The sequence below is a fragment of the Colossoma macropomum genome, unplaced genomic scaffold (genome assembly GCF_904425465.1).
Source record: "Colossoma macropomum unplaced genomic scaffold, Colossoma_macropomum, whole genome shotgun sequence".
Classification (NCBI taxonomy): Eukaryota; Metazoa; Chordata; class Actinopteri; order Characiformes; family Serrasalmidae; genus Colossoma; species Colossoma macropomum.
Window position 1 is genome coordinate 45,169,913 of NW_023494785.1, and position 19,924 is coordinate 45,189,836.

Genomic DNA, 19,924 nt, shown 5'->3' on the forward strand with positions numbered 1-19,924 from the left:
GGGAGAGAGAGACAGAGAGAGAGAGAGAGAGAGAGAGAGAGAGAGACAGAGAGAGAGAGAGAGAGAGAGAGAGAGACAGATAGAGAGAGAGGGAGAGGTGAAATGAGTTCAGGCTGGGTCATCGTTAAGGCGACAGTGTAACACTCAGGTTCCCCTCACCATGTTCATCAGCTCCTGCAGGAGTCTCTTGGTGGGCTGGCCCTGACTCTTCAGAACGTCAAACAGCTGAGAGTAGCCGATTCTCTCCTTAAACACCTCCTGCAGAGCAAACACACATTAAAGGGGAACTCCACCAATTTTTCAAAATTTCTGCATAATTAAACGGTTTGGTGTGAAACGCTCCGTTCTAGATAAACTTACCGAGTCAGAACTGTTCACAGTGGTGGTGATAGGAACCAGACGTCCACCTCTAAAAGCTCCCTCACAGAAAGTTCCTACATGAAATGGTTATGAATTCACTGCCTGATGACTGAGACACTGTTTTATGGTAGTTTTGCGCTAAAGTTTAGGCCTAAAACATATTTTAATCAATTTATTTTATCTGTCCAAGGTGGAGGGATACAAAAAGGGTGTTCTAAGGCAAAGGTCTTCATTTTTCAGATTTTCCACTATTTTCCATCATCAACATTCCATATAAACTCAGAAGACTCGTGTAGGTTCACTGGTGGTTCTGGATAGTAAATAAAATGTCTATATCTGTGTTGTAGTCATGGCGACCCCTGGTTCCTATCACCACCATTGTAAAGACATCTGAACCATTTCACACCAAACCACTCTGAATCACTCTGTTTACATCTCACACACTGAATACTGTACAACAAAAGGAAAAATTAAATGGAATAAGTGAAGTTTGGGGGGAGGATCATGCCTGAAAACCCTCCTGCTTCCAATCTGTCACCCTATAAACGTCCATCTCTTCCTTCTCTTTGCCATGATGAAGTTTTCACAACTCCCACCACCACTTTATCTCCTCCCTGCTCCTCAGTGCTATTTCAGTCCTACCACAGTTAAAACAAAAAAGGGGGGTCCAGCCTTCTAGCTCCAGGCAGAACTCCAGGCCAAGTTCTCAGAGTTCTCTCCCCTCCCTCAATCAGTCTTCCCTCCCACTACCGCTATATGTGAAAGGCACGGTCTGAACTCACGTACTTCATGAGTTAGCACATATTTATGACCATTCACTGCATTTCTATGTTTATCTGGTAACGTAAGAAGAAAACTGTGACTGAATTAAGGTTAGTGTTGACAAATGTTGATTATCTATTCATCATCTTTCTTCTTTTCTACTGTTAGCTTGTGTGTAGCTTAACAATAGAAATGTGTGCAGCAAAACCACTGAAATGAGTGTTGTGTAACTAGGGGTGGGCAGTGTAGCAAAAAATATTATATCGTACATAATTTATCACGATAACGATAAAATATTGTCATATTGCCCACCCCATGTGTAACCGTGGAAATTGGTGTAGTGTAACCATGGAAATGGGTTTAGTGTAACTATGGAAATGAGTGTAACCATGGATATGGGTGTAGTGTAACCATGGAAATGGGTTTAGTGTAACTATGGAAATGAGTGTAGTGCAACCATGAAAATGGGTGTAGAGTAACCATAGAAATGGGTGAAGTGGAACCATGGAAATGGGTGTAGTGCAACCATAGAAATGGGTGTAGTGGAACCATGAAAATGGGTGTAGAGTAACCATGGAAACGGGTGAAGTGTAACCATGGAAATGGGTGTAGTGCAACCATAGAAATGGGTGTAGTGCAACCATAAAAATGGGTGTTGTGAAACCACGGAAATGGGTGAAATGTAACCATGAGCTGCCACTAGTATGAAAAGTGCTCTATAAATAAAAATGAGATAAAATTATTATTATTATAATTCTATTTTTATCATCTGGTTTACGACAGCAGGACAGTAAAAATAGACCTGCACTGTTTATAGATTTCGCATACAAATCGTGGATTTTGCAAATCTCCACCAGTACAGCCCACACATGTGCTGCCTCACGATGACTGGAGCGAGGGGTTTGTAAAAAAGCATATAACACATAAACATAAAACCCTAACGTTATCAAGTCCTTTGAGAACAGACCCCTTCTGAGATTAACATGTCCCGGTACCACCTTGTTAAAGGCTTTTTGTACTACTACTTCCAACAGTACAGATAAGATAAGCGCCAGTCACTTCTGCTCTGAATGTTTACCAAGCTTTCAGACCTTTTCAAACACCAGCGCATTAGTAACGGTAAAAGGGTCAGAGGGTCGCAGAGATACGCTACTGCAGAGGCACGTCAGAGGAGGCGGGTCTGATGGAGGGCGGGAGCAGCTGAGCTGTTTATGTATGCATACCTTTGCAGACGGCGAGTTGCTCATGATGGCGGTGAGGACTCCAATGGCGTGTACTGTGATACAGTCCGAACCTTTTTCCCACACCTACATACACAAACACAGCGTGATCAGACACACAGAGTACTGTCTAATACAGCCTCTGACCACAAATGTGTTCTTTTGTAGACAATAGCCAGGTTTCTATCCACGTATTTTGATATTTCAAACAAAAATGACTCGATAAAAACAGCAAATGTCAAATTAAATTTCCAAAATTTGCATAGAAGGTTGTACAATGTTGGTAGGTTGAATGAATAACTGACTCTAAATGTAGGTATTGTGATATAAACTGAGTCTGTTCTACAGTTTCTCATTAGGCTGAATGAATAACCGACTCTAAATGTAGGTATTGTGATATAAACTGAGTCTGTTCTACAGTTTCTCATTAGGCTGAATGAATAACCGACTCTAAATGTAGGTATTGTGATATAAACTGAGTCTGTTCTACAGTTTCTCATTAGGCTGAATGAATAACCGACTCTAAATGTAGGTATTGTGATATAAACTGAGTCTGTTCTACAGTTTCTCATTAGGCTGAATGAATAACCGACTCTAAATGTAGGTATTGTGATATAAACTGAGTCTGTTCTACAGTTTCTCATTAGGCTGAATGAATAACTGACTCTAAATGTAGGTATTGTGATATAAACTGAGTCTGTTCTACAGTTTCTCATTAGGCTGAATGAATAACTGACTCTAAATGTAGGTATTGTGATATAAACTGAGTCTGTTCTACAGTTTCTCATTAGGTTTCCACGGGATTTTGACCAACGTTCTGTAAAATCTGTCCAACCTCACAGCTATGAAAGAACACATTTGTGGGCGGAGCCTGGATAAAGTCGTATACAGCACTGTGCAAAAGTCTTAAGCAGCCAACAAATGGACATTCTTAAAAAAGATGGTTCTTTAGTAACGACAGTGGGTCTATACAGAACAATGAACACTCAAAGAACCATCTGCATTCTTAAAGGGGTCTTCACATGGTAAAATGTTTCTTCAGATTGATGGAGAATGTGTTCTATGTGGGTCTATATAGCACCAAAAAGGGTTCTGCTATTGTCAAGCTTGGCAAAATATAGAACCCTTTTTAAAAAGGTTCGATGTAAAACTATATACAACACACTCTCCATCAGTCTGAAGAACCATTTCACCATGCGAAGAACGCTTTAAGCATGCAAACAGTTCTATAGCTCTACTAAAGAACCCTTGAAGAACCATCCTTTTTAAGAGTGCATTTATCTGAGAAGTGTGTTTTTAAAGTAAAAATTGTATATAACATTAGAATAAATACAAATAACAAAATAAATACAGCATGGATTTGTTTAATTTCAGCACCTGAATTAATGTAATGAAGTACTGATTAGATTAAGCAGGTATTGGATGGTAACTGTGAACAGTGGACTTTGCTGAGAGCTTTGGAATTGATTTAGATGATCACAATGTGTTTTTTACTTACTTGTATTTATTCTAATGTTTTTTTCCAACAAATAAACACTTACTACCCAGATAAACAGCTTTAAACGATCTTTTTCTCAGACAATTAAGACTTTTGTACGGTACTGAATACTGAGAGCCGCCAATACATCAGCCGTGTGTGATATATTAGTCTGGAAATGAAGCTCAGAGTTAGATATCGTTTCAGGCAGGAGAAGAAATGCGTTTCCCCATACAGCCTGAACTCACACTGCACACGCTCCAAACATGCAGAACCCACAGCAGAACCAAAACCTGCTAACTTATTACACAACAGCACAACAACTGTTAACCCAACACACACAGCCATCACCAAAAACACCAGGGCCTGACCGATACATCGCTCACCTGGGAGAAGGTCAATATTTACATTTCCAAATCTTGCTGATGGCAATATGACAACATATATATCGTTATCATGATCGATTATGTCACAATACAATACAATACAATATGCTTTTCTGATCATATCCTGTATATCGTCAGTACTTGTGGACACTGACCAACCGCATGTTTCATTATAAAGAGAGCAAAATTAGCCCCGTTTAACTGGATTTAGTGCCAAATATTAAATAAAAATCACTGTGTTCACAGTTTTTGATAGTATTTTTAAACTGTAGTTCTCTGTTCCTGATCAGATGTCTGAAAAAACGAACATCGTGATACATTATCATATAATATCATGAATTTTTTTGAAGCATCGCAATATTATATTTTTGCCTTATTGGCAAACCTGTAATCACAATAACAACACTTAACACGTTAACGAAAAAGTATTGTCATATCGCCCATCTCTAAAACAAACACACTAAATTCTATCAGCTGATTATCGGTATTGAATGTTCGTATCAGTCGGGTCCTGCACATCCTGAGTGGCCTGTAAGAAGCACAGCCAGAAACCCATGCAGTAAAACCAGGAGCCGTTCAGATGACCCAGGGGAACATGCACAACCCAAACACACACACACACACACCAAACACACACACACACACACACACACACACACCAAACACACACACACACACACACACCAAACACTCAGACCAAATGCTCAGACCAAACGCTCAGGAGACCCGCCCTCCAAATCTGAACTGAAAGGGCGGTGGTCTCCTGTGGATGGTTCTGGGCCAGGTGGGGTGTTGTACCTGCTCCACTTCAGCTTCTGTGAGCAACTGTGTGGTGAGATCACACTCTGTTCTAAACCTGCTGCTCTGATAGAGCTGCACACACACACACACACACACACACACACAATATATATATATATGTATATAAACACAAACAGTCAGAAACGAGCTAAACACTAAACACACAAACATTTAGAGGAGAAATAGAAATGTGAGATGGTAGAAAAAAGAGAAGAGAATGAAAGAGAAGAGAACAGAAGAGATCAGAAGAGAAGAGAAAGAAGGAAACGAAAAGAGTAGAGAAGAGAAGAGAAGAGAAAGAAGGAGAAGAAAAGAGGAAAAAGGAGAAGAGAACAGAAGAGAAAAAAGGAGAAGAGAAGAGAAAGAAGGAGAACAGTAGAGAAGAGAAAGAAGGAGAAGAAAAGAAGAAAAAGGGGAAGAGAACAGAAGAGAAAAAAGGAGAAGAGAAGAGAAGAGAAGAGAAAGAAGTAGAACAGTAGAGAAGAGAAAGAGGGAGAAGAGAAGAGAAGAGGATAAAGGAGAAGAGAACAGAAGAGAACGAATGAGAAGAGAAAAGAGGAAAATGAGAAGAGAAGAGAAGAGAGGAGAAGAGAAGAGAAGAGAAGAGAAGAGAAGAGGAGAGAAGAGAAGAGAAGAGAAGAGAAGAGAAGAGGAGAGAAGAGAAGAGAAGAGAGGAGAAGAGAAGAGGAGAGAAGAGAAGAGAAGAGAAGAGAAGAGAAGAGAAGAGAAGAGAAGAGAGGAGAAGAGAAGAGAAGAGAAGAGAAGAGAAGAGAAGAGAAGAGAAGAGAAGAGAAGAGATCTTCCTACTCCTGAATGCTCCCACATTAACTGGACATGTTCCAAAACCCTGCTGTTAAAAATGCTCTCGTTTCTCCCATCAGCCTCTCAGACAGAGGAGCACTCGTAGACGTTTCGCTCTGCAGTGATCACTGAGTTCTAACAGTGGCCGTGCGGTTCTAGGTACTCGTACTGACCTTGCTGTTTTGGATGAGTCTCAGGATGTGCTCGAAGCAGTTGTTGTTGAGGAAGATGGCCTGCAGAACCGGACGGTCCGGACACTGCAGGATCTCCGGGATAGCATCTGGAGGGAAAACGGAGAGACGCAGCTGTGAGAACGTCTGCAGCGTTCTAGATACTCTTACTGTACGTAGTGCGTTCACACTGGGGAATGAAACAGGATGTATTGTGTTAACACCTCTGCATGGTAGCACAGGTAACATTAGGGGAGGAGCCAATTCACAGGATTTGATTACATCATTAAGAAGACCGAGGCTCCATGTTGGCAGGTGAGCTGTGACTCTGACTGAGCTCTCATCACTGTTACTGCAGTTGCAGCCCTGCAGGTGGAGAAACACCAACTAAACAGACCAGAATGACCACGAAAAAGACAAAGAGATATGTAGACGCTTTAGATAAGGTCAGGCTGTATTTGAATGCTGCTGATAGCCTGGTTATGAGTGTCGTATTTAAAATACAGTGCTCTGCAACACTTTACAGTAAAGAGGAAAAACCGTGAGTGGTGTCACAGGGGAAGAGATCAGATGCAAAATCAGATAAACGGCCATCTGTTTAAAATACACTTCTCTATTTACTGAGCTCCACTTCAAGGAACTGTCTGACATTACCCCGAACCTCTGTCACCGCGTCAGCGGGTTGTGATCTGGGTGTATTATGGGTGAGTTTCTCACGCACAGTCTGCTGGGCTGGACCGGGGCAAGTTACAAAAAAAAGATCATAAACGCTTCAAATAAAAGTATAAATCAGTTAAAAGTGATTAAAATACTAAAGTAGTTTGTTTTTGTAAGATTAATGGGTAACGCTTAAACGACTGCACTGAGAGCTTTCACCATCAGGAAGCATCTCTCAGAACTGTGATGTATACCAAAAATGAATATATAGTAAAATTAGTGTATAGTGTACACAGTGATGTATAGTGTACGTCAATAGTGACTTTGTAGCCATATATAGTAACTACTGTATATTGTGATGTGTAGTGTGTACCAAAAATGAATTTATAGTAAAAATAATGTATACAGTGATGCATAGTGACTAGGTATCGATATATACTATATACGATACATACATAGTAACTATATAGTAAAAATAGTGTATAGTGTATACAGTGATGTGTAGCGCATCTCAATTGGGACTACGTAGCGATATATAGTATATACTGTACATAGTGATGTATACCATATGTCCGTAATGATTATACAGCGATATGTATTGTATAAGTATATAGTGATATATAGTGTATATCAGTAATGACTATGCACTGACATAGTATATAGAGTGATATGTAGTATATATCAATAATGATTACATAGGTGATATATAGTGTATCTTGTGATGTATAGTGTATATCGATAATGATTACATAGTGATATATAGTGTATATTGTGATGTATAGTGTATATCGATAATGATTACATAGTGATATACAGTGTATATTGTGATGTATAGTGTATATCAATAATGATTGCAGCAGTATTGATGGCGGATTGCCTGGTGATTGATTAGGTCCAGGCTGTGATAGAAGCCTCTTACTGAGCATGTGGGTCTGCAGGGTGATGATGCTGTCCTCCCAGGCCGAGCCGTCCTGCCCGCTGTCCGGTGGTCTGTTCCAGTTCAGCAGCCTGAAGTAGCTGTTTAAAACGCTGCCGAGCTCCAGCTGCCTCTCTGCAGGGCTGCTGCCGTGCAGCAGGTGGATCATGGCCGTGAGGCAGCGCAGCGTCAGCCGCAGAACCAGGGGGTCCCGGGGGGCTTGGGAGGAGGGGTGGAGGCACCAGGAACGCAGAACACACATCAGGTCCTCCACAGCGTGAGGGGTGATGCAGAGCAGGCCGTTCTTCTGAAACAGAGACACTGAAGTTCAAAAGAGCTCAGACGTCCGTGTGAAATGGAGAGTTCAGGACGTTCTCCACAGTATGTTCTTCTGCAGAACACAGTCATGTATTATGTTCAAAAGTTCCCAATAATATTTTAATCTGGTGGCAGACTGATGCCTAAAATTATTACAATCTGCTTGCCTTTTGAATTTCTTATAAAATTAATATCCAGAATGAAGTTCTAATAAAATGAACATTTAGAATGAAGTTCTAATAACATTAACATCCATTTAGTATTCTAGGTACTTTCTCTCGACTTTGCATTATCTGTACCTGAGTACAGAGATGGCCACAAGGTGTTCTGAGATTTTAAATATTCTCCTGTATTCCTCGTATTGATATATATAAACACGTTTTTAAAAAATCAAGAAAATCAACAAACCGTTTGTCGTAATTTGACCGCTGCTCTTTAGACTTCTTTATACGGCTGTGTGATACAGTCAAGTCACGCTATTCCAAACTCACAGTGTAGCATTAATGTTTTTAGCCAGTGGTGCAGCTAACAGAAGTGCATTGTGGGAGAGGAGGTTACCTTGCAGCCGCTGATGACGGCTCCCTGCAGGTGCAGCAGCCGCAACAGCAGCGGTTCAGGAATCAGCTCACACTCCTGCAGACAGTCTGTACACAGACAGGAACAAATGAGCCACGTTCAAGAAGGGCTCGAGGCTGAAATTTGGAGCAGACTGTTAAGCTGAATGGGCGGAGCTAAACTGCTGTAGACTGAATGGGCGGAGCTAAACTGCTGTAGACTGAATGGGTGGGGCTAAACTGCTGTAGGCTGAATGGGCGGGGCTAAACTGCTGTAGGCTGAATGGTGGGGCTAAACTGCTGTAGCTGAATGGTGGGGCTAAACTGCTGTAGGCTGAATGGGCGGGGCTAAACTGCTGTAGGCTGAATGGGCGGGGCTAAACTGCTGTAGGCTGAATGGGTGGGGCTAAACTGCTGTAGGCTGAGTGGGCGGGCCTAAACTGATGTAAGCTGGTCATAAATGAGTTGTGACATCACAAGCACAATGAATTAAAAACTGTAAATGGACAGATTTCAAACAGTGCTTACATCTTACATCAAACTCCTACGTCAGAAAAGCACGGACAGCTCAGATGGCACGGGCCCTTTAAAGGTCAGTCCTTTTTGCTTTAGTTGTTTGTCTGACAACAGAAAAAAGCAACCGAGAGGACATACGATCAAAATAACTGCCCTCAGACGCTTCTTCTGCATTTATACTTCTTCTGGTTTGTGAAGCCACACATATAAATACCTGCCACGACTCACAGCGGCGTTCCTGTTTGTGTGGCCTATTCATGTTCTATGACGCGCCTTTGGGTGTTTCATCATACTTCCTTTGTTTGTAGAGGAGGGGCTGGTGGAGAGGCAGAGGAGTTCTCTCACAAACATAGACACAGTGCAGACGGGGGGGTTGGGGGGTGTGGCTGGGCCTTCATGCACTCAGTGACAGACAGCTTGACTCACCTTGCTGCCTCACCAGGGAACCAGCGAGGAAAAGCTAAACCTTTATCCAGTCTAAAGGGCAAAGGTAAACAAACTGCCTCCGTCATTAAAGCGACAGACCAAAAAAATCTAATTTCACCCAAATGTAGCCAATCAGCAAAGACTTGTTTGCCGTCTGAAGTCTCCTTCTTTAGTTTTAATGTAGCTAACAAGTCACGCAAGCTGACAGCCCACCAGTTAGCATGGTGCTAACTGCATGCCTAAATCATACGCTCGCATCAAACTGTGTTTATATACATGCTTATGCACAACAGGGTGATTTACAGTGTCAGAAACCACATAATCAGGTCTTTTTGAGAGAGAGCTTAAAAGGGAACTCCACCAAATTTTCATAATTCCTTTATAATTAAATGGTCAGGATGGGTGGTTTGGTGTGAAACGCTCAGTTCTAGAGAAATTTACTGAGACAGAATTGTTCACAGTGCTGGTGACAGGAACCAGACGTCCACCTCCAAAAGCTCCCTCACATTGTTTAATGATAGTTTTGAGAAGATTCTGGCCTTTAAATCTATTTATGGTGCTAAAATAATCAAGTGCTTTAAAGAGCCCATATCCTCTATTTTTATTAGGTATTTTTTATTATATTTTATTATCACTTATGATATTTGTGCCATTTTATATACTAAAAAGAGTCAAAATTGATTTCTACATGACTATTTTCTAAATTGTTTTAACCCTTACAATTAGACATGCTGTGCCTTTAAGACTGATATATGTAAATGAGCTCTGTTCTGATTGCACTGTATTGTGCCTCATTCGAAAAGCAGCGCAGGCTGAAACACTCCTTATAACTTCGGCACGAGTGGGCGGGGCCAAACTGCTGTAGGCTGAGTAGGTCCGGTGTATGTAAATGTGTTGGTTTTTGTGACATCACAAAAACACTGAATTCAAAACAGGTAGTTTTTTTGCAGTTTAGGCTCCATATGTGGACGGTATGAACCGGAGAGCGAACTTTAACTGTGTTTACACACCACATCAAACTCTTTTATTTCAAAAGAGCGAGGACATTTTCACCGACATGGTCCCTTTAATGCCCACAAGGCCCTGAACTGCATGTCCAGGCTGAGCGCGCTCCTCTGAGGCGGGACAGCTCCTCAGCAGGACCGCAGCGTGTGCAGAGATGAGTTTAAACAAGCCGATTACTAAGAGCTCTAATCACAAACCACAGAGACAGAAAACATCTGCTCAGCGTGACACAACCAGGCCTCCGTGGACGAAGCGCAGAGGCTGCTGTAGAAGTTCAGGTGTGCCTGTTTTATTGTGCAGTAACATGTAATTATAAATGAACAGGAAGGGGGGTGGAGCTCTGGGTTATTAATAAAATGTGATGTCAGAAGGGCTGAGTGAGAGTGGATAAAGGTTAAAGCGTACCGTGAAAGAACGCAGGCAGCTCCTCTGGCAGGCTGAGAGGCGAGAACTTATACTTGCTCCTTTCCAGCATGCTGACCTCCTCACTGGGACACACACACATTCAGGAGTCATTTAAACACAGTTATGCCAACCGTACATTAAAAGACTTCAAAAAGACTTCAAAAAGACTGACACCCTCTCACACATAAAGACAATCACAGAGGATTTAGTCACAGACTATGATTTTGCAAAGACTGGGAATCTTGCAGTGTCACTATTTACAAGACTGCAACTAGATTTTTGAGATTATTTCCCATCATGCACCTGGTGGAAATTTACAAGCAGATAAACACTTTTCCTTCCACTCTGTAGTGGGGTTCAGCCCAGTTCACCATAGAACTGTTTACTCTGTCAGATCATCACCCAGAATCTTTTTAATTAACCTGTAAAATGTGCAGCTACTTTTTAATTTGACAGAAAGCAAAAAAAAAGTGAATCTGAAATATTAGAACAGCCAGTTCACATCTTAAATTAATATGATTATTGTATTAAAGCAGATTTGCCTTTTTTACGTGCATGCATTTTCTCCCTTGCGCTCTCTCTCTCTCTCTCTCTCTCTCTCTCTCTCTCTCTCTCGCCCCTGGCACGTCACTCTTTGCATGAGCCAAGACTTAAAACACGGTTGATTTTGTCGGAGCATCAAGATAAGAAAAACACTGATTTAAGACGGCCGTCCTGACCACCTCACACTAAAGGGTCGAGATGACCCGAGCACGACGCGACTCCAGCAAGACTCATGATTTTATTCCGACATTGGAAATTTGTCTGCGACAGTGAAATCACTTGAAAAGTCGTTTGGTGTGAGGCCGGCATAAAGACAACCACAGAGTTTTTAGTCATAGACTATGATTTTGCAAAGACTGGGAATCTTGCAGTGTCACTATTTACAAGACTGCAACTAGATTTTTGAGATAATTTCCCATCATGCACCTGGTGGACATTTACAAGCAGATAAACCCTTTTCCTTCCACTCTGTAGTGGTACAGATGGGAAGATAAGTTGGCTGAGCATGTAAAGATTTGGGGCCCAGTTCGCTGTAGAGCTGTTTACTCTGTCAGATCATCACCCAGTGTTTTTTAATTAACCTGTAAAATGTGCAGCTACTGTTTTAATTTGACAGAAAGCAAAGCATTTTCTCCCTTGCGCTCTCGCTCTCTCTCTCTCTCTATCGCGCCACGCATGCGCTCGCCCGCACGCCCTCTCGCGCCCCTGGCACGTCACTATTTGCACGAGCCAAGACTTAAAACTTGTGATCACACTAAACAATCGAGATGACGCGAGAGCGACGCGACTCCAGCAAGACTCATGATTTTATGCCGACATTGGAAATTTGTCTGCGACAGTGAAATCGCTTGAAAAGCCGTTTGGCGTGAGGCCGGCATTTAACCTTGAACTGACCACAGAGCTGCTTTACACAGCTTATCAGTGCAGCTTTTACAGCGCGGCTGATTATTCAACACAGTCAATTACAGAAAACAGTCCACACAGTTTACACCAGCGCAGGAGACGTCCACCTCCTCCACCTCTGGGCTCACCTACTCCCCACTACACGCTTACAAATGGTTCTTTAAGGGTTCTTTAGTAAAGAAAACGGTTCTATATAGGAACCATGACCGTTCAAAGAGCCACTTGCATGCTGGAATGGTTCCCTGCATGGTGGAATGGTTATGCAGACTGATGGAGAACGTGTTGTTTATGATTCGATACAGCACCAAAAAGGGTTCTGCTATTGTTATGATGTCAAGCTTGTTACAATCAAAGAGCTCTTTTTGGTGCTACACAGAACCCTTTTCAAAATGTTCAATACAGAACCATCTACAGCGCATTCTCCATCAATCTGAAGAACGCTTTCATAATGCAAAGAACCCTTTAGAAGTAGTTCTGTTTAGAACCATGAACACTCAAAGAATTATTCCATGATTACAAGGTTCTTTAGCGACATGAAAGGGTTCTTCAGATTGATGGAGAATATATTTTATATGGTTCTATATAGAATCTTTCTGAAAAGGGTCCTTCTACTCTTACAGGCTTGACATCAGAACAATAGAAGAACCCTTTTGGTGCTATACAGAACCCTTTTCAAAAAGGTTCTATATGGAACTATGTATAGCACATTGTCCTTCAATCTTAAGAACCGTTTCACGATGCAAAGAACCCTTTTGAAATGGTTTTATATAGAACCATGAACACTCAAAGTTTATTACTGCATGATTAAAGGGTTCTTTTGCATCGTGAAAGGGTTCTTCAGATTGACGTATGTGTTTTAATGTGTTTTATATGGTTCTATTCAGAATCTTTCTGAAAACGGTTCTACATAGCACCAAAAAGGCTTCTTCTATTTTTACAGACTTGACATCACAACGACAAAAGAACCGTTTTGGGTGCTGTATAGAACCCTTTTCAAAAAGGTTCGGTATAGAACCGTCTATAGCACATTGTCCATCAATCTGAAGAACGTTTTCATGATGCAAAGAACCCTTTAATCATGCAAAGGGTTCTCTGAGTGTTCATGGTTCTATATAGAACCATTTCTAAAGGGTTCTTTGAGTGTATTATTAGGCATTATTATAAATATGCTTATAAAACATTGTTACCAGGTAACAAACAGCTATAAGCACATTTATGTGCTCGGCTGGCGGGCAGTTAAGGAACGGTGCTGAGTGTGTTCAGTGTTCGTTATCAGCAGTGTGAGGGTCCGCTCATCTCCCACACATTCCTGCTGTGGGTTGACCACCCCTGCCCCCCCGACACACACACACACACACACTCCCACACACACACACTCCCACACACACACACACACACACACACACACACACACACACTCACCCTGCCTGCCGTCTCCTCCAGGTCTGATAGGGGTCAAACAGATTTTCACACAGCAGCAGGCCATGCTGGATCACACACTGCAGAGTGCTGGACTCCTCGCTCTGCTTCTTCAGCTGAAACATCCAAACACACCCACATTCCACAGCTTCAGACACACTTCTCTCAAAGAGCGGCGTAAACTTCCTCTATTCTCTCTTTACTCTTTATCTCATAGCGAAGCTCTGTGCCAGTGAAGCCACATTCCTGCACGCAAAAGCTGAACATCACCGACTCCTGTTTCTCCGCTCACAAATCAGAAACACCGCAACATCCCCAGGTTAACCTGAGCGGGCAACTCCACCAATATTCCAAAATGTTCTGCATAACTCAGTGTGTGAGATGTAAACAAAGTGATTCAGAGTGGTTTGGTGTGAAATGGTTCAGATGTCTTTACAGTGGTGGTGATAGGAACCAGGGGTCGCCATGACTACAACACAAATATAGACATTTTATTTACTATCCAGAACCACCAGTGAACCTACACGAGTCTTCTGAGTTTATATGGAATGTTGATGATGGAAAATAGTGGAAAATCTGAAATAATAAGTTTTCTTTGGGGACTATTTTGCCTCACAGCGCCCTGCATGTATCCCTCCACCATGAGTGGAGTTTAAGTTCTCTAAACTACCATAAAACAGTGTCTCAGTCATCAGGCAGTGAATTCATAACCATTTCATGTAGGAACTTTCTGTGAGGGAGCTTTTAGAGGTGGATGTCTGGTTCCTATCACCACCACTGTGAACAGTTCTGACTCTAGAACCGAGCGTTTCACACTAAACCACTCTGAACCACTCTGTTTATACCTTAACCACTTAATTACACAGAAGTTTCTAAAAATTGGTGAAATTCCCCTTTAATGCTGGGTCACTATGGAAGATTTAAACAGTTTGGAGAAAAATCCAATTCCCCCCAGTTTTCCCCCAAACTTACACTAAATGTAGTCAATCAGCCAAGACGTGTTTGGTGTCTGATGTTTGCTTCTTTAGTTTTAGCGCTGGAGCTATGAGGCTAATGTAGCTAACACATAATGGAAGTTTATGACCCACCGATTAGCATTGTAGCTAAATTATCATGAAAATGTAACCCCTGTAAACAGGCCCACATCAGTAGTGCCGCCGTCTCCAGGGTGAGATTTTTTGGTTTAAAGGCTGAAAACTCCCTTCTGATGATGTACCTTGAAGGTGGGAGGAGCTTTTGAAAAGCTAAGTGAATATTTGAGGGAGCGCTTTTAAAATATTTTTTTGTTTTTTATCCAAAAACAGCTGGATAGTGCAGAAGGAAAGTGGGTAGCAGTACTGCTAAAAAAGACTATATGTCTTAGCACCATCAGTAGGGTTGCCAGATTGCCAAAAATATTTTAAACCTGCAAAAATGCATGAAATAACACATCAAAAAGGTCATTTTAACCATAATACCAACTGATACAGCGTTTAACATGACATCACTAATAAGCTTCTTACTTTCCGTTATCTGCTGATGTCTCGCCTTCGAAAATTTCACTAGATGGCGCTGTCAGTATTTCGTGCTTACTATCGCCACTATTTAATTTTTAGTATCTCTGCCAAACATCTAAGAAACTAAAAAAAATGTCAATTAAATAATCAAATGATATTATCTGTATGTGTATCTAATTTACATACAAACTCATTGTTTTCATAGTATTAATATTTTTTAATGGATTGTATATGATACGACTCGTACATACTAATCAGCAATGATATTGCAAGTATAACTATTTCTCACACACATTTTTAAAGCTGTAGGCTGAACAGATCACATTCCAGCCTCCTCCTGTAGCAGAGCTCTGTACACTCAGTAATGCAGATAAACTGGATGATCTGTTCACCTTATATCAGTGATACACTGGGTATGTTAAAGGTGCAGCATGTTCATCAGTGTATAATCAGCTGTAACTATGAATCGTTGTGTTTCCGTTGTCTTAGAATGACCGTTCATATCTATATAGCGAGCAGCTCCTCTTCAACAGAGGCCGCCATGTTGCGCCGCCATGTTTCTACAGTAGCCCAGAACGGACAAACCAAACACTGGCTCTAGAGGGCGCCTTTCGCGTTCCTACGCTGAAGCAGCAGCTGAATTTGGTGGCGCTGTAGTTCCAGTTGGAAGACGTAGAAAGAAGAAGATTCAGTTGTTGCTCCGGTGCTGCTGACCATTTTGTGTTATGAGAAATTCGAGAACCCAAATTTTGACAAATGGAGGATCAAACTTATTATTTAACACAAGAAAACGTGAGAGAGGGTGAATCCTCACCGTCAAAGAGAAAAGAGGAAGACGCAAAACAAAATCAGAACAGATGATGACAGAAAACCTGACGGCCACCGTAGGTTCTACTACACGCTTGGAAAGGAAGGGGTGAGGGATTCAGCTGGGTGCAACCTGCAACCTCACCACTAGAGGCCATTAAATCTTACACACTGCACCTTTAACTGCTTTTGTCTGTTGTGAATGATACATATGGCCTCCTCTGAATAGGAGTGACTAATGTACGTCAATAACTGATCAGATGTTTATGCCTAGTTAAATTTAAACTGCGTATTTAAGCAATGCAGTTTATTCATTTAATATAGTTTTTGAAGGACAAATTTTGTGCAAAGGTCAAATGACTTTCCCTCCCACCATTTAACCAAAGTTTGCCCAACTTGGTGGGAAAATATCCAATCTGGCAACAATGCTTTTCAGTAGATTTCTTACAGGCTAGAATTGTGTGCCTAATGCATGCTGGGTATTGTAGTGAAACTGAGAGATGAAATGCAGCACTACAGAATCTTACAACACGGCAAAATAACACTGAACACCAGTTTTATGGTTGAGAACCTTTTTAAGTATCTCTAATAAACTTAATTATGAGGCTTCTGACACCATTTGACTCAGTGTTTTCTATAAGCATGTATAAAAACACGTGCAGTTAGCAACATGCTAATCGCTGTGGTATAGGCTTCCATTACTTGTTAGCTACATTAGCCTTGTAGCTCTAAAGAGGCAGACTTCAGACACCAAACTTGTCTTGGCTGACTGACTACATTCGGGCCAAAAAGGCAAAACAGTGGAAATTAGAATTTTTCCACTTTTCCTTCAAAGCTACTCTCAAAAAACACTACAAAGGCAAAGGAAAAAAGCCAGAAGGTGAACGAGAGAACCACGTTCTTTACCTGATTCATAGAGAAGTTCAGCAGTTTGATGGTCTCGAGCACAAAGCCAGGAGTTTTTTCAGGGTCAATGTTCTCCATGTTCCTGCAAGTTTATTCACAGTCAGTCAAAAGCACTAGAACCCTGAATCCACCCATAGTGCCACCGGGCTGGACAAACCAGTCCTGAACACAAAGCCCATGTGGGTGAGGACAGCACAAGAGCAGCCAGCAGCACGTTAGAGTGGAACCTACTACTCTGAGTTTTTACTATCCAGCATCCGTTAATTTTGTGCCAAAAGTTTCAAATAAAATAATAAAATCCACAAGCAGAATATTATATAAGTATCAAAATGTCCAAAATATGTTACAAATATAAATAATGAGAGGTAAATCAGACTCAACTCTTCAAAAAGATTACTAGTCATTTTCACTCAATCTGATATAAATGTATTATTACAAAAATGATTACAAAAATGTGACATGGCAAAATATGGATTTCAAATATATGATATATGTATATTATCATATATGGATTTCTCTTATATATCCAACTATATTTGTCTCATATAGATATGTGACATACGCTGTATGGCCCAAGGTATTTGGACACCTGACCATCATGTTTTGAAAAAATTTGTACAAAAATGCTCAGATCACCGTGAGATTTATGGGACTTTAGGATGGATCGTCTTCTAAAGGACTGAACTGTAACTGAAAGGTTGTGAGGTCAGAGATTTTACGGTAGGTGGTCCGTATGAGCTCTGACGGCTCCTTGCCTGCAGATTATGATGAAGAATTTGATGAGCAGCAGTGGGTGTGGGGCGGTGTTGTTCTGGTTCTGGCCGGACAGATGGAGGACGCTGTGCCAGAGCTGAGTGCTGAGGAACACCAGCGTTTCCCGGGGCAGCAGGGGCACCTCTGCATTATACTCCTCCAGACTGGAGAGACAGAGAGAGACAGACAGAGAGATATTAGAGAGGCCATATCAACATATATACATACATACATACACACACACACACACACACACATATATATATATATATATACATACACATATATACATATATACATGTATATATATGCATATGTGTGTGTGTATATATATATGTATGTATGTATATATATATATATATATATATATATATATATATATATATATATATAGCTGCTTATCTGGCCAGTAAAAGTTTATTTGCTCTATATTAGAATAAATACAAATAACACAAATACAGTAAGTAGTGATTTTATATATGGCACTGGCGTTCACTGTAGTTTATTATCTAATTCCTGCTTTATCTAATCAACAACTGCTGATGGAGTTTAATAAATTCATGTGAATTCATGTGATGCTGGACGAGAAAACTGGAAATAAATATTCTTCTAAAATATTCTTGTTTACTTTTTACTGCATTTTGTTTATTTGAACTTCTAATGTTATATGGTCTTTATAACAGCAAAATAACTATATATATATAAGATTTTATATACATATATATAAGTTTTTTTTATATGTGGGTGCTGTCCAAAGAAAAAAAATGCATCTCCAAACTAGGTAAACCAGGTAAAAACATTCTAAAATTCTAATGTAATTTAAAGTAAAGAGGTTTAATTTTAATTGATTTTGGAGCTTTTCTATTGGTCAATTTATCATGAAATTGTCACACACAGTGAAGAACTCAAATGAACTCAAATTACGTAGAAAAAAATTGACCAAAACAGAGGTTAATTTATTTTTGGACAGTGATGATAGACAGACAGACAGACAGACAGACAGACAGACAGATAGATAGATAGACAGACATATATAATGTCTGTCTGTCTGCCTCTCTGTCTATCTATCTATATATATCTATCTATATATCCATCCATCTCTCTCTCTCTCTCTCTCTATATATATATATATATATATATATATAGAGAGAGAGAGATGGATAGATAGACAGATATCAGTGTTAGCTGGTTAAATCCTCTGTGTACTTGTGGGTTCACGTATTGCAATCAGTGACGGACTGAAGTTGGTCTGATGTGGCTTTTGAAATTTGAACTAGATCTAGTGGTTAATAGTGGCTGAGCTGTTGGTCTGTTCTTACAGTAGTGGCTTAAAGGTCACTGAAATACTGACCTCTCATTGTTCAAACAGACAGCAGAGTCATTAAACACTGTATAATAATAATAATAATAATAATAATAATAATAATATACAAGATACAGGTTTTACATTTGTATTCAGCAGGAGTGCATCAACAGGATTAAAACATTCTCAGACCACTTCAATGTTAATTTACAGCCAGATATACAGCCAGATACATAACTACACAGATAGATAGATAGCTATGTATTAATATAGGTATATAGGTCCATAAATCCATACCTAACTAAGACGATAATCAGACAGATAAATTCAAAGACAGAGAGACATTGAACGAGCTAGCGAGACACTCTATTGACCCCTGACAGTGCAAAGACATGAAAATATCAGAAATCAGTCCCTTTAATAAGAGCCACACAGAGACGCTGGACGCTACAGTGCAACACTGCAGGCAGCAGAGGCTCAATTAATAACACAGACATGATACAGTACCAGAAGAAAACACAAACTGGAATGTAGAAGCAACTCACTGAACACTGGAGACAGTAAAATAGTTTACAGTATTTACTGAATAATACATAATAGAAATGGATTTATCCATAGCAATTACTAAATAATGAACAGTAGTTGCTGAACACCTCATACTAGTTATTGAATAATTAATATTGGATACTGAATACTTCTTAGTGGTTACCGAATGATACAAAATAAATATCAAATAAGTCATATAAATTACAGACTAATTCATAGTAGCTGCTGAATAATCTATAGTAGTTATTTAATAATTTATAGTGGTTGCTAAATATTTTTAGTAGATACTGAATAATACATAGTAGTTATTGAATAATTAATAGTAGCTGGGTAATAATTCATAATATTTACTAAATATTTCACAGTGGTTGCTAAATAAATCATAGTAGATACTTAATAATTCATAGTGGGTGCAAAACATTCATAGTATATACTGAATAATACTGAATAATTCATAGTAGTTGCCCAATGATT

The 19,924-nt window shown here is 40.2% G+C and overlaps 1 protein-coding gene across 1 annotated transcript in view; it reads right to left on the reverse strand.

The window, feature by feature from the left end:
- nbeal2 (neurobeachin-like 2) overlaps nucleotides 1-19,924 on the reverse strand; it is a 100,945-nt gene that overhangs the window by 42,988 nt on the left and 38,033 nt on the right. Inside the window, exons 3-12 of the mRNA XM_036596554.1 lie at nucleotides 17,604-17,765; nucleotides 16,849-16,930; nucleotides 13,643-13,755; nucleotides 10,775-10,857; nucleotides 8,427-8,512; nucleotides 7,554-7,857; nucleotides 5,981-6,087; nucleotides 5,004-5,078; nucleotides 2,346-2,429; nucleotides 160-258 (exon numbers count right to left, since the gene is read on the reverse strand). Coding sequence (XP_036452447.1) covers nucleotides 160-258; nucleotides 2,346-2,429; nucleotides 5,004-5,078; nucleotides 5,981-6,087; nucleotides 7,554-7,857; nucleotides 8,427-8,512; nucleotides 10,775-10,857; nucleotides 13,643-13,755; nucleotides 16,849-16,930; nucleotides 17,604-17,765 — 1,195 coding nt within the window. The remainder of the gene's footprint in view (nucleotides 1-159; nucleotides 259-2,345; nucleotides 2,430-5,003; nucleotides 5,079-5,980; nucleotides 6,088-7,553; nucleotides 7,858-8,426; nucleotides 8,513-10,774; nucleotides 10,858-13,642; nucleotides 13,756-16,848; nucleotides 16,931-17,603; nucleotides 17,766-19,924) is intronic.